At 39.9% G+C, this 15358-nt stretch overlaps 1 protein-coding gene across 1 annotated transcript; it reads right to left on the reverse strand.

Annotated features, from left to right (window-relative positions):
* Window positions 1-894: 894 nt before the first annotated feature.
* Window positions 895-14272, reverse strand: LOC134462556 (myosin heavy chain, fast skeletal muscle-like). Its single transcript, XM_063215646.1, has 39 exons — window positions 14048-14272; window positions 13374-13517; window positions 13106-13262; window positions 12939-12966; window positions 12737-12851; window positions 12545-12637; window positions 12385-12448; window positions 12187-12285; window positions 11987-12090; window positions 11451-11589; window positions 11237-11355; window positions 10981-11130; window positions 10705-10875; window positions 10326-10629; window positions 10159-10238; window positions 9584-9671; window positions 9367-9484; window positions 8238-8361; window positions 7970-8106; window positions 7595-7850; window positions 7002-7244; window positions 6737-6913; window positions 6158-6303; window positions 5924-6014; window positions 5449-5838; window positions 5241-5367; window positions 4782-4900; window positions 4489-4685; window positions 4214-4397; window positions 3936-4101; window positions 3294-3418; window positions 2877-3185; window positions 2391-2594; window positions 2161-2286; window positions 1853-2023; window positions 1535-1639; window positions 1346-1441; window positions 1120-1251; window positions 895-983 (listed from the first exon to the last, which is right to left on the reverse strand). Exons 1-39 carry the CDS (start codon window positions 14255-14257, stop codon window positions 969-971), a joined length of 5823 nt encoding a protein of 1940 aa, XP_063071716.1. The 5' UTR covers window positions 14258-14272; the 3' UTR covers window positions 895-968.
* Window positions 14273-15358: the final 1086 nt, after the last annotated feature.

Genomic DNA, 15358 nt, shown 5'->3' on the forward strand with positions numbered 1-15358 from the left:
TAGCTCAGTTCCTTGGGGGTGAGTTGAGAAGTATTTGGCGAGGGGGTTGCGAGAGACTGTCCTCTCTGTGACTTCATTTTGTAGCAAAATGGGTTTGTGATCTTCGTTCAAACCCTCTTTGATTTAATAAAGGAAATGGGCTATTGTTGAAGGTTTCGTGTAGACATGGTATCTCTGTGAAAATGTTTATCATGGATGTATTTAGAGGAAGAGCAGCTCTACTCCTGTCGTGAAGGATGGGCAGTCATGGGTGAGCGGTTAGGGCGTCAGACTTGCATCCCAGAGGTTGCCGGTTCGACTCCCGACCCGCCAGGTTGGTGGGGGGAGTAATCAACCAGTGCTCTCCCCCATCCTCCTCCATGACTGAGGTACCCTGAGCATGGTACCGTCCCAACGCACTGCTCCCCATGGGGCGCCACTGAGGGCTGCCCCCTTGCACGGGTGAGGCATAAATGCAATGTTGTTGTGTGCAGTGTGCAGTGTTCACTTGTGTGCTGTGGAGTGCTGTGTCACAATGACAATGGGAGTTGGAGTTTCCCAATGGGCTTTCACTTTCTTTCACGAAGGATCTGCCGACCATGGACACTCCATATGGACAAATTGATCTTTTGTGTAATGCAACAATACTTGTGGTCGATTATTAGATAGTAGATAAAGAGTAGTAGAGGTCCTACGTATGTGCTATTAACTTGAACATGACTTCTCTTGGGCCATTCATTTTCAACGGAAGCTAGCTCATTACACGCACACTTCAGTCTTTCAGATAAACTATCATGCAAGACAATTATAAACTTCTGAAAAAAATCTTCATCTCTATCCATATTCATCCCTGAGCTGATACTTGGAAAACATTGTGCATTAAGAGAAATTCAAGGACGATAAAGACAGGTGTGGTATTGCTCAAATAACTTTATTAAGGATGTCATATTATATGAATCCCTTTTAATTTACATCGTCCCAATTACTGGTCACTCCTCTTTGGCCTGGAACACAGAAAAAGCAGAAGGGAAGTCGGTGCCATGAGATAATAGTGATTTTTAAAAATTGAGATAATTGTATGCATAATATAATAATGTTTTATTATATGGACTTTTTGTGTTTTCAATTAGTCATCCCTACCTTGCCAGAGTCACGGCTCTTGGCCCTCAGCTTGTTAACCTGGGACTCAGCGATGTCAGCACGCTCCTGAGCCTCCTCAAGCTCATGCTGCACCTTCCTGAACTTGGACAGGTGAGTGTTGGCCTGCTCCTCCTATGAACATTAAATGATTTTTACAGTTATTGGCAGTCAAGTTTAATTATAATAGTTCAGAATTTAGCTCATCTAAATCAAAGCCTTTACTCACAGCTTCCTCAGCCTGCCTCTTGTAGGCCTTGACTTTCATCTGAAGTTTATCTACCAAATCCTGCAGTCTGGTGACATTCTTCTTGTCCTCCTCAGTCTGCAGAAATGTAGTAAAACAGTAAATGTAGTTAGCTGATTATGTCTTACATTCATTCATGTAGTTTGTGATTCACAAAGTTGAATTATTCACCTGGTAAGTGAGCTCCTTGACTCTCCTCTCATATTTGCGGACACCTTTCACAGCATCTCCTCCACGTCTTTGTTCAGCATCGACCTCACCTTCCAGCTCGCGAACCTGGGACAATAGATGATTAGCTTAATTCTGGTGAACAATAGCATAGCAATAAAAATAGGTACCCTACATTCATTAAAAAAAAACTTTTCAACGACAATGTTACAGTATATTAGTATACAGTAGTACGCAATAGTATAAAGTATTTCCACACATTTCGTCCTTACATTTCTTTGAGATCAATGAAGCATTTTTATTCTACATATTTCAAAATACCCTGGACTCCAGTTTCTGGAGTTGCTTCTTTCCGCCCTTCATGGCCAGGTTCTCAGCCTCATCCAGGCGATGCTGCAGGTCCTTCACAGTGACCTCCAGGTTCTTCTTCATCCTCTCCAGATGAGCACAGGTATCCTGTTCTTTTTTCAGTTCCTCAGCCATCATTGCAGCCTAGAAGATAATGTCTTGTTTGGTTGTGTATTTCTTGCCGTGTAATTTGTGTAGATACCAAAAATGTACAAAATTTAAAGCTTTTTCCCTCGCTTTGTGGACTGTACTTTACACGGTGTATCAAAGGTTTAACTCACATCAGTAATGGCTTTCTTGGCCTTGTCTTCTGCATTTCTGGCCTCTTGAACAATGTCATCAACCTCACCCTGAACCTGGACAAGGTCACTCTCCAGCTTCTTCTTGGTGTTGAGCAGACTAGTATTCTAAAGGAGGAAAAACACCTAATTCATTCTCTATTTTTAAATACATACTTTATATTGAATTCAATTCTACTAGAACAACCAATAGCTTATTTTTTCTCACTTACCTGTGAGTGCAGCAGTCCAACACGCTCACTGGCATCCACCAATTCCTGCTCGGCCACTTTGCGGCCTCTCTCTGTCTGTTCCAGAGCAGCTCTGAGCTCCTCAATCTCAGCCACCATAAGGCCATTCCTGCGCTCCACCATGGCAACCTGCTCCTTCATGTCATCTTGTCCTCTCACAGCCTCATCAAGGTGCAGTTGCGCATCCTGTGTATAATGCCACAATAGTTAGAGAAATATTTGTTTTTATATTTAACATAGTCTTTCTCAATCGGGGCGCTACAGTCCCCCTTGGGGCATTGAGAAGCCCTAGGGGGGCGCTGAGAAGAATACAGCTGAGTGGGGGCGGAGCTTAGTTCCCATTGGGGGGCATTAGTCTATTTTTTTTTCTCAATACTGGCAGGTTTATGATGAGGTCAAGGGGGCGTTTGTTAAAGGTTGAGAACCACTGTTTTAACAAGTTGCTTGTATGGTAGACTCTGTTTATACCTTGAGTTGTCCTTGGACATTCCTCAGCTGCTTCATTGATTCAGCTGACTGGCGGTTGGCATGGCTGAGCTGTACTTCCAGCTCATTGAGGTCTCCCTCCATCTTCTTCTTGACTCTCATGGCATCATTTCTGCTTCTGACCTCAGAGTCTAGAGTGCTCTGCATGGTATCAATCACCCTCTGGCTGTTCCTCTTGATCTGCTCCATCTCCTCATCCTTCTCTGCCAGCTTCCTGTCAACCTCACCTTTCACCTGGTTAAGCTCCAGCTGAACACGAAGAATCTTGGACTCTTCATGCTCAAGTGTACCCTATATCGAGAGACAGGTAGAATAGCTTATTGTGCTGTTGTTCTCACCAAAGAAGATACAAATGATTTACAAAACGGTTATTGTCTGAATTCAACATGACCATCTTACCTCTGCCTCTTCCAGTGCAGTTTGGATTTCTGATTTCTCAGTCTCCACTGTCTTCTTAGCCTTCTCAAGCTCATGAATGCTTTTACCAGTTTCACCAAGTTGCTCGGTAAGGTCAGAAATTTCCTCTGTAAAAATAAATAGTAATAGTTATAACAATTGTTTTATTGGAGTTGTTTTGAATGGTCTATGCATAGATTATGCAGTTTGAAAGGTGCACTGTGTAATAGTTTTAGTAGTGTATTTGCAGAATTAATGCTGCCCATTCGCACATGTAACCTTTTTCATCAATACTTACCACCACCATGAAATTCTAAGTATTCATTAGGACTGTAAAAATAGCACTTTTCAAACATGAAAAGGGGGATCGTCTCCATTGTCTGCCATTTTGAATTTCCAGAAATAGACATTTTTAGCTGCGAATCTTACTTTACTTTGGTAATTTACTTAGTAAATATTTAATACATTATGTAGTAAATATTCATGAAAACATCAAATTTGGCAATAGGCAGCACAGTTTCAATGAGGAGCATAGTTGCAATACCTACTCTGCCCCCCATCTTACACAGTCCACCTTTAATTACTGTATCCTCTATACTTTGTTGGTATATGACACAAGTATGTGGAGGAGAAATATTGACATACGCTGTAGGTTCTTATTCTCCCTTTTCAGGGTCTCCAGTTGATCCAGTGCCTCTTCATATGAGTTCTTCATCTTGAAGAGCTCAGTGCTGAGAGAGCGAGCCTCTTTCTGAGCACCTTCCAGCTCAGCTTGACCTTCCTCAAACTTCTGCTTCCATTCTGCCAGAACCTGATGCGAAAGAATAAAAACATATCCATGAAATTGTCTATTCATGAAAAAGTGGTATTAGGTACAAATACAATGCTAACCAAAGCCATAGATGGTTTGTCATGCCAAAGACCTTGTCAAAGTTCCTTTGCTTCTTATCAAGATTGGCAGCCAATGCATTTGCTCGCTCAACATCAATCATGAGGTCCTCTACTTCTCCCTGGAGTCTCTGTTTGGTCTTCTCCAGAGAGGCACACTTGGAGTTAACAGCCTCAATTGATTCCTCAGCCTCCTGTAGTCGCTGTGCAAGCTTTTTCCTGAAAGAAAGATAATTTTGTAAAATGTTGCAATATTCACATAGATAAGAAAAAAAGTGATACTGATATTTGTAATAAAACCATATCTAACTTGGATTCCTCCAGCTCCTCAGTGCGTTGGATGGCATCAGTCTCATATTTGGCCCGCCACTGAGCCACCTCACCGTTGGCCTTGGACATTCCACGCTGCAGCTCAGCCTTAGCCTCCTGCTCCTCCTCAAACTGCTCTCTGAGCAGGTCACAGTCATGACGAGCTGATTGGACAGCATGAGCCAGGGCATTCTTGGCCTTTAAAGAAGTATAAATTATATTGAATACTCTGACATCAAAAGAAGGTGCACAAGTTTTTCAAAGCTTTTGCTCAACTTTAATTACGAAACCTACCTTGACTTCTTCCTCAACCCCCCTCTTCAGCTCCTCAATCTGCTGTACAAAGGCCTGTTTGCCTCTGGTCAGCTGAGAGACCAGAGCTTCTTTCTCCTCAAGCTGACGGGCAAACTCACCTTTGGGACACACATTACATATGTTTTATTTAGTGTTTCACTGATGAATTTCCACCTAAACTTTTAACCTAATTAAAATTCCCCGCTCTTCAAAAGAAAACATAAAAAGATATACTATTCAGAAGAATAAAAATTAGCAATAGTATAACAAGCTTGGAGCAGCAGCAGTTGCACTCTTTTACAAAATGTGTAGGAAATTCTATCCCAACTCCCATAATTTTATAAAATATGATTTAATAGTTATTATTTCATATTGTCCAATATCATTTTGACAAATTGCTATCTTTCTTACCACAAGTTAGAATTTGGATGAATGGCGTTATCATAAGAGTTGACTTACCATTTTCAGTAGTGAGTCTTGCTCTCTGTGCGCTTACATCATTAAGCTGACGGGCATTTTCATCAGCCTTTGCTTTAATCTCACCCATTTGGTCCTCAAGGGTGCGACACATCTTTTCCAGATTTCCCTGAAAATGTGCAAATTTAATCACGCTTTCATGCTTAACTAAAAGAAACGTCAATACATATTTCATTCATTAATGTAATACCTTTGCTTTCGCCACAGCTTCCATGTTACTTGAGAGGTCATCTATCTCCATTTTGTATTCACTCTTCTCCTTCTCCAGCTTCTGTTTAACGCGCTGAAGGTTGTCGATCTGCTCTCCCAGTTCAGCCACGCTGTCAGCCTGCTTCTTACGAAGAGCGGAGGCAGTAGCTTCATGTTGCAGGGTGGACTCTTCAAGATCGCGACGCAGCTTCTGAAACTCAGCTTCACGCTTCTTGTTCATCTCAATCTGAGCAGCAGTTGCCCCACCAGCCTCCTCAAGCCTCTCACTGATCTCCTCAAGTTCCCTGGAGAGATCAGCTCTTTGCTTCTCAATTTTAGCACGAGCAGCACGCTCAGCTTCAATCTCCTCTTCCAGTTCCTCAATGCGGGCCTGAATATTTTGATAAAGGTTACTACTTTGGACTTTGTGTTCCAAATGTTCCAAAATTGGGAACATAATTTAAAATATTAGTCACCTGAAGTTCTTTAATCTTCTTTTGAAGTTGAGCTCCAAGTGATTGCTCATCTTCAATCTTGCTGAGATGCTGACTTATCTCAAAGTCCTTCCTATATGGAAAAAAAATAAGGGAGATCATGAAGCTAATAAATCGTTTTGGTATATTTTGTTGATGATACTGCAGAAGACAGTTAATGTTTTAGGCATGCACTAGTGCCCACTATTTTAAAGTGTTTTGGTTGATATGCCATACTTTTTTATTTTCTCCTCAGACTGTTGCTTGTCATTCTCCAGATCCATTATGGCTTCTTGACTAAGTTTTAGGTCACCCTCAAGCTTCCTCTTGGCTCTTTCAAGGTCCATGCGGAGTTTCTTCTCTTGCTCCAATGAGCCCTCCAGCTTTTATGAAGTGAATATGAAAAACATGGCAGAAATGTAATATCTAGCGTAATATTGAGTTATATTTGAAGTTGTTATTTCCAAACAGTCCATCACATTTGGGAATCATTCTCATTGACATTCTGCTTATTGTCTTATTTCTTGTCATTAGTTTAAAATTGTAGGGTATACTTGAAGAGTTTCATTGCAACACATTGTATATCCATTTTGTAGAATTTTGGGAAACTGACATTTTGTATTGGGCATTCCATTGCATTGCAAAATGCATTTTATTTAGGTTTTAAAAGTATGTTCTCAAAATATGTGAATAGCAAGAATTCATACATACTGCAGATGATAAGACTTTGCAAAGTCATTTCCAATAATAAAATGCAAAAATCAAAATTGGGTGACACCGTTTTGCAACGAAACTCTTCATTTGTTGAGTACTTACGTCATCCACTTGTTGTTCAAGTTTTGTCTTTGATTTCGTAAGTGTGTTGACTTTGTCTTCCTCTGCTTGGAGATCATCCAGAGTCTGCTGGTGTGCCTCTTGGAGGGCTTTCTTTTCCTTGGTCAACTTGCCAATACTCTCATCCTGAGAGGCCATCTCCTCTGTCAGGTTTTTAACCTAAAAATATTTTAACGTTATATTGGTCCTCAATGTATGATTTCCCTAAGAACTCTTGAGATGGATATTCAACTTTAACAAATGTTACCTTGTTTTCTGTGGCATGCTTCTCTTTTTCCACTTTGGCCAAGGTAAGCTCCAAGTCATCAATGTCCTTCTTCAGCTCAGAGCACTCATCCTCCAGTTTCCTCTTCTTGGCAGTGAGCTCAGCATTGATCTCCTCCTCATCTTCCAGCCTCTCGGTTGTCTCTTTGAGTTTGGCTTCTAGCTGGATTTTGCTCTTAATGAGTCCTTCACATCGCTCCTCTGCATCTGAGAGGCACTCGGTTTCCTGGTGTGAAAGAAAAAATAGTTTTAAGATTTCTTTGACATTTTTTCGGCCTTATGCGGAAGTTTAGTTGAGTTATTGGTCCATTGGTCCGGTCATTTTGCTGTTTTTAGTTGTACTTGATTTCTGAAATCAAAATGAATTCCACAATAAGTAAATATGGAACAATTAAGATAACTCACAGCTGCTACAGGAAATGAAACTGATACCTGCACTCAAATTTTGACGCATGATATGGAATTTCTTGTGGATGTATTTTTAATACGCTGATTTTTCAATGTTTGCTTGATTAGTTTTTGTGATTTAGTCTTTTTGAAATTCAAAGGACAACACAACTTAAATTGGTAACTCACAGATGCTACAGCTAACTGTAGGTCATTCTTTTCTTGGAGCAGGGAAACCATCTTCTCCTCTAATTCCTTCTTCTTTGCAAGGGCGGTGTCCAGGGCAGTCTTCGTTTTCCCATAGAGCTCCTTCAATTCTGCCAGTTCCTTCTCAGTTTCAGCACTCTTCAGAAGTGGCTTGATCTTGAAGTATACTCCCATCCATGGCCAGTTTTTCACATTCATGAATGAGCGGATATTGTACTGGATGGTGTAGATAGCTTCTCTGTTTGGGAGGACATAGATGTTCATTTAAAAAACACGTTCAGGGACTCAAAAAACGTGAGAGGTTTTGGCAAGACTTTCTAATTTAGATGAAAATTGACCGTTTCCATTGAATATTACCTCCTTTCCATCATCTTGACAAACTCCCTTCTCATCAGGTAAGCACGGCAAAGCGCCTGAGTCATTGTGACCAGAACTGCCAACTTCTCATCTCGCATTTCCTCAAGGGTCCCCAGCAGACCAGCTTTGAAGAATACCTACAAGAGTTTGTATCATTTAACATCCAGTATTGATTTTGAATTTGTACTGCTTGAAGGTAGAGTATGCTATTTCATGCGTGTATTCTCAAAACATGTGCCGTTCATTCACAAATTGATAAATAATTAACCTTGGTGTGGCCAAACATATACTGAGTGTGATCCACATCAATGGAACCCAGGAGCTTCTCAGAAGCCTTCTTGTTGTCAATGAATTGTCCTTCAGGGATGACACTGGCATTCAGCACTTTGTATCTGAAATGGTGTGAAAAGGTAATGTTTTCAAATGATATTTTGAAAAGTGTATTGTTATTGCTGCCAGTGTTGCCGAGTCCGCTTATTATAAGCGACCTTGGGCTCCTTTTTTTGAGCAGTCGCTTTAAATTTGGTAAAGTCGCGGGTTGCGTTTTTTTTGCGTTTGTTCTTTTCAGGGTTGGGCTTGCTGTTTTCTCCTGCTCTGCCGGTGATTTGGATGTGTTTCTCAATGGCAACTCGTTTTTTATCACTCATCCTCACAAGTGACGCTACTACAGCATCCTTAACTCCCACTTTCTGTGGTCACTTGTGATTTTAGCTGCCACGCAGACCCCCGCAAAGAGCAAGGTCTTCCCTGACTAGGCACGCGACTGACAACCCACCCCTTTGGTTGCTTCTTTTGGGCTTGTTTTAAGGACGTCAGTTGCTTATTTGTCATAGAAAATCTGGCAACACTGTTTGCTGCTATTATGTCCTAACCGTTGTTTCCTAAAGTCATACTGTGAACTTACCAGGTAGCCTGATAAACTAGCCTAAATGTGAGATTGGATGTATAATTTAGTCTTGCCCCAATGAATAGTACATCCGGTCATCATTGTTGATGAGAACAACCCGTTGTCTTTCAAAACGTGCCTGTGCCTATAGGCCAATGCTCTGACCAATCAGCACGACCTTTCTCGTTGGTTTGCTTTCCCAGCCTTGCGAGCTTCGTCGCAAAACAAATCTCTGCGTTTTGATTGGTTTGCCAGATTCAGGGCAATGTGTTCAAAATGTTCGACCGTCCGAGGCCAGACCACTCGCAGGCAAAAAAAAAAAAGCGATCCAGCGGATGGTGCTGGTTTACTAGGCTAGATACTAAGGTGAGTATAGAAAAAATAATTCACTTATATGATATATGTGTATATAAAACTGACTTACTTGATATGAATAACATTTTGTGATTGTCAGAAAACACAAGACAATGTTTAAATGTTAAACATTGGAATTAAACAGTTAAGAAATAACCTCTGCTTGAAGTCAGCATAAATGATTCTGCTGGGGAAGCCCTTCCTGCAGATTCTGATACCCTCCAGCACACCATTACATCTCAGTTGGTGAAGCACCAGGAAGTTCTCCATCAAACCTGTGTAAGAAACAAAAGTATTGTGTGTATTAATTAACCCAGTAAAGCTCATGGCACATCCAAAAACAGTTCTACTGAACGACTAAGCTATTATCTTACCAGGAGTCTTAGACTCGTTGGGAATCAAGCAGCGCACAAAGTGAGGATGGGTGCTCCTCAGATTGGTCATCAGCTTGCCCAAGTTCTCCTGTGAACAGGACCATATTAAGAGATTTTCAAGACAATATACTTTCCTTGTCCATATCTCACATTTCTGACTAGGCATGCAAATGACCGATTAATTCATTAATTGACCTTTTCAATCGACTTACGATCAATTGACAGACTGCGTTTCCCCTGAAATCTCAGTGTTTCCCGAAAAAAAAAAAAAAACTTTTCATTTTAAATATTTAAATAAAAAATTTAGATGAAATATTTACTTTAAATTTATTCTATTTAAATTCTTTCATCCAACGATAATTTAAATATTCCCACTTTTTACACATCTCTTCAAACACACGCTTCACATGCCCATTTCAACTGGGTCTCTTGTCAGTCGAATCGGCGATTAATTACGATTGATGATTTTTAATCGATTAACGCATTAGTCGATTCAAGTCAATTAATTGCTTGCATCCCTGTTGCTGACACAAAGTAATGAATCAATGAAGCATTAAAATATCTCAAGTTATTACCCTGAAAAGAGCAGACACGGTCTGGAAGGAGCCACCCTTCTTCTTCTTGCCACCCTTGCCACCACCACCACCACCATCAGCTGTGTCAATGATATAGCAGGCATTGAAAAACTTCACTAAGTTCTCTGACAGTATAAATTAAAATACAGGTAAGGAAGCCCTCTTACCTTCACCACCATGGGATGCATACAAGAAGGCCAGCAATTTCATTGCAGACTTCTGGTACAGCTGCACAACAGTGTCGTTCAGTGGGTCCTTGTTCTTGTCCAACCAGCCACTGATGTTGTAGTCCACAGTGCCGGCATAGTGCACAAGGGAGAAGTGGGCCTCTTTCTTGTTCTTTGCTGGTTTGGGTTTCTCAAAGCACTTGGTTTTGCCAAGATGCTGATCATACAACTTGCCCTTGAAGGTAGTGTCTGAGGCCTTGGGGAACATACACTCCTCTTCAAGGATGGAGAAGATGCCCAGTGGCTGTTAAAGAAATCAATGTTATGTTTCATAGTGTTTTTGTTGTTGATCATAATTTGTTTTTGTCACTGATTTTACCTTCTCAATAAGCTCAATGCAGGCAGCCAGATCCATACCGAAGTCAATGAATTCCCACACAATACCGTCTTTCTTGTATTCCTCTTGCTCAAGCACAAACATGGTGTGGTTGAAGAACTGTTGCAGTTTCTCATTGGTGAAGTTGATACACAGCTGTTCCAAGCTGTTGAACTATTGTTGAAATATATATATATGTATATTAGAACTATAAGACTACGTACTCAGGTAACAAATAGAAATACATTTCAGTTTTACAATGAATAGAAATACACTAACATCAAAGATCTCAAATCCTGCAATGTCCAGCACACCAATGAAGAACTGTCTTGCTTGTTTGGTGTCCAACATCTCATTGATACGAATGACCATCCACAAGAACATCTTCTCGTATATGGACTTGCAGAGAGCTGAAACGGCATTGTTCACCTAAAGAAAATAATGTTTAGATATTAATCTCACAATGAATATTTTATTCACATGAAGGTGAGATTCCAAAGCTGCATTTTGCAGTAGACATTAAATACATACTGACCTGTGGTACAGTTTGGCCTTTGGTCACAAACTCATTTCCGACCTTCACTCGTGGGTAGCATAGAGCCTTCAGCATGTCAGCAGAGTTCAGGCCCATGAGGTAGGCGATTTTATCAGCCTCTGTTTAGAAATAAAAATGTACTCATTTATTTATTTATTTTTTAAGCAATTGGAGGGTTTAACATATCCTGGTTTGGCTGAAATTCAGTCCTCACCCTCAGTGCCATCAGGCTCAGCCTGCTCCTCTCTCTGCTTCTGCTTGAACTTCATGTTGCCATGATGCATCACAGCCCCAGTGAGCTTGTAGATGCCAAGTTTCTCCTCTGCATTGAAGCCCAGAATATCAATGGCTGTCTACATGAGAAAAATAAAATATATATATCTATGTATGTCTTCATAAACAAAAAGCAAAAATAACTTACAACAGGTTTGCAGATATAAAGGATACATGTACACCAGGGAATTGCATTCATCCAACACTAGTAAGAATTCTGTGAATTTAACACAAACTATGACAGCTCCAATACCACACACAGAATACAGAGGAAACTCCGAAAACTTGGAATCATGGATCATGGAATTAGAAGCTACACATATATTTTATCATTACATTTAAATTCAATCATTTGTTTTTTGCCTGAAGTAAAACAAAATCAATCTTGACATATTTTTTTTCTTTTGAATGCATTAACCATGCATATATATTAGTTATTAATCTACTTGTGTTTTCACTTCAAGTTTAACATCTTACATCAGTAGCAATAAACTCCTCCACATCATCGATGCTCTTGACAGTGATTTCACCTTGGCTGATCATAGGGAAATCATAGGGGTTTTGGGTGATAAGCAGGCCCTCTGGAAAACAAACAAGACGTGTGAGAGGTGTTTTTTGTCATTTTGCCATTTCCCTTATAGTATTGTTTTTTTGTGTATGGGAGCATCCTGCATTACCAATCAGCTCAGGCTTGTGCCCAGTCATGATTTGGTAGAAGATATGGTAGCTCCTTTCAGCAGACAGCTGGAATGTCACTCTTGACTTCTCCAGCAGATCTGTAACACACAGTTGTAACATTATTAGATGTGTTTTTGTAGCTAAATTCCAAAATGTAATATGTTGATTTTTTGTGGAGTATATTTCAAGAGTCTTACAAGTCTCAATATCAGCAGAAGCCAGCTTGCCAGATGAGCCAAAATGGATTCTGATGAATTTACCCTGAGGAAGGAGTATGTTTTATCCACACACTTTATTTTAAGTTCTGCATTTTCATATAACAATTTTGTTCGGCTCTGAATGTTTTTGAATACTTACAAAACGGGAGGAGTTATCATTCCTCACAGTCTTAGCATTACCATAGGCCTCAAGTAGAGGGTTGGCTGCAATGATCTGGTCCTCCAGTGACCCCTACAGGGCAGTGAACGCCATTTAATTTTCAGATTTTGATATGATCAAAATGGAAACTTACACAGTTGCACACACAATTATAGAAATATGGAAGCTAACCTGGATTTTTCCAGCTGCAGCTGGCTGATCCTTCTTTCCTCCAGCCACTGCAATTGTTGCAAAGTACTGGATGACACGTTTAGTGTTTACAGTCTTTCCTGCACCGGATTCTCCACTGAGGGGCAAAAAGATATTTTCAAATATGTTTGCTAAGGCGAGGTCACTATTTAATGCTATTACAGCAGTTGTAATGGTTACTTACGTAATAAGGATGGACTGGTTCTCACGATCTGAAAAGAAATGTTTCTCATTAATCCCTCTCTTATGACTTAATATAACTTAATTCCCACATCATTCCATTTGCAGGACATGCAATGCAACAATACATGTATCATCAAAATGTAGAAATATTGTTTAAAAATTGTTCACCTTGGAGCATGAACTGATAGGCGTTATCAGAGATGGAGAAGATGTGGGGTGGAGCTTCAATCCTCTTCTTGCCTCTGTATCCATTAACAACGACTTGATCGTACACTGGGAGCCACTTGTAGGGGTTCACAGTGACGCAGAACAGCCCAGAATATGTCTGAGAGAGAATAAAAGAAAACACTTCATTAATTGTCTTTCTATTATACAGTACATGTACATTGTTTATATTTTTATTTACTTGTTATTGCTATTTAAATCTCAGTCTTACATAGATCATCCATGCTGCAAAACGCTCTTTGAGGTTGTACAACACAGAAGGCTCGTGGAGGTGGGTCATCATGGCCATGTCCTCAATTTTGTCGTACTTAGGAGGATTCATGGGGAAGATTTCATCCTCTTTCACCGTGACTTCCTGTAAGATGTGAAAATATAATGCAGAAAATGTCAAAGGAAACAAGATCTGCATCGATCTAACCACATTCCATGTTGAGTAACTCAAAGTCCCTTTGTCAGCAGGTGCAGCTTTTCAGAGTACCATCGTAACATACCATCTCCAGTTTGCAGGAAGAGCACAATACTGCTTCATTACGGCTTCACCACATTATTTTTGGCTTGCTGACGTTTCAGCACTAAGCCTTCATCAGAAGCAGTGTTGCACTCTTCTTCTGCAAACTGAAGTAAATAGAATGTGCATGTGGCAGTTTGCTTCAAAGTTTTCTCTGTGGTTCTTTTTTTTTAAATCCATTTTACTGTCTTAACCTGTACCATTTTAATCTTCATTCAAATTAGTCATAGTTATATTCTGATATAATAATAATAATAATAATAATAATAATACATATTATTACACCAATAACAACAAAATGTATTATTAATAATAGTTAATAACAACAACAACAACAACAACAATAATAATGATAGTAATAATAATAAATGACTTACTTTACTCTTATCACCCTCCAGAGTCATGACTACGCATTTGCCGCCTTCTCTTTTCTGCAGAACTCCTTTCACATAATCTTCCGCTTTGTCAACCACAAAGAAAGCTGATTTGGCATCAAAGGGTGTGCTTTGGGCCTCCATACGCTCTTTCTCTGTCTTGCGGAGGTACATGGCCGCAGGGCCAAAGCACTCCATATCTCCATCCCCCATGATGGTTCGTTGGTTATCTAGGAAGAATGTTTAGGTACCTTTCATTACTGTTTGTACTGTACGATACAAATATTATTATTTCTTCACCACTATTTCCTTATCAAAAAAATGTTTTGAAAGTGTTAAGTAACATTTTGCTCAGAGAGAGAGAGAGAACGGGGGCTGGGCATGATGTATACTTAAAAATACTGTATCTATAAAGGTAAAGGTCCTAACAGCTGGAACATACTGTAACTATAATTATGAGTTTCATTGACTAGGAATTAGTTTGCATGGAAGCTTACACAACTTTCATTGAACACTCAATTGGCAAACACTGCTGTTCTCTCTAAATCACAGCTACTTCACCATCATCATTTACCCTCCATCTCTCTTTGCTTTCTTTGCCCCCAAGGAATACAATGACACTGTACTAGGCAGAGAGACTATGGACACTAAGGGACACTTTACTTGACACTTTACAGGCCACTTGTCCTGGCTTCTATGTGCCACTCAGCTAAGGCACATGCGACACTGTGGACACTTTATTCTATTATTCTATTATTATTATTTTAGGTGTGTGTGTGTGTTTGTGTGTGTGTGTGTGAGTGAGAGAGTGTGAGAGATATGCCTGGGCAAATGTATGTAACAGTGAGCTATATATGGTTATTTTATGTCTAAGTATGTGTGTAACAGTGAGCTATATATGGTTATTTTATGTCTAAGTATGTGTGTAATGTCTTGTGAGCAATGTCTTTATTTATGTATGTGTGTATGCTACTTGACACCTTAATTTCCCCCAGGGATCAATAAACGATACTCTACTCTACTCTACTCTCTATCATTTGTTTTCCATTTGTATCTCATTTCCTAACTAGAGACTTCCTCCAAGGAAGCTGTTTGGTAGAACATTTGACTAAGGCTTTCTGCCTTCCTTTTAAAGTTGGAAACTGGAATGTCAAAGTTCGCCCCATCTGCAATTCAATTAGCGGTCACTAGGGGCGTCTAGGCTAGCAATGGTGAAGAATCTTTTTTTTTTTAAATCCTGGTTCTGGTTCGTGATCCGGATCACCACCAGACTCAGAGTTAATCATTTGTTCCTTGGATCATTTCCAACAACTC

The sequence above is a fragment of the Engraulis encrasicolus genome, chromosome 14 (assembly GCF_034702125.1).
Source record: "Engraulis encrasicolus isolate BLACKSEA-1 chromosome 14, IST_EnEncr_1.0, whole genome shotgun sequence".
In the NCBI taxonomy this organism is placed as follows: domain Eukaryota; kingdom Metazoa; phylum Chordata; class Actinopteri; order Clupeiformes; family Engraulidae; genus Engraulis; species Engraulis encrasicolus.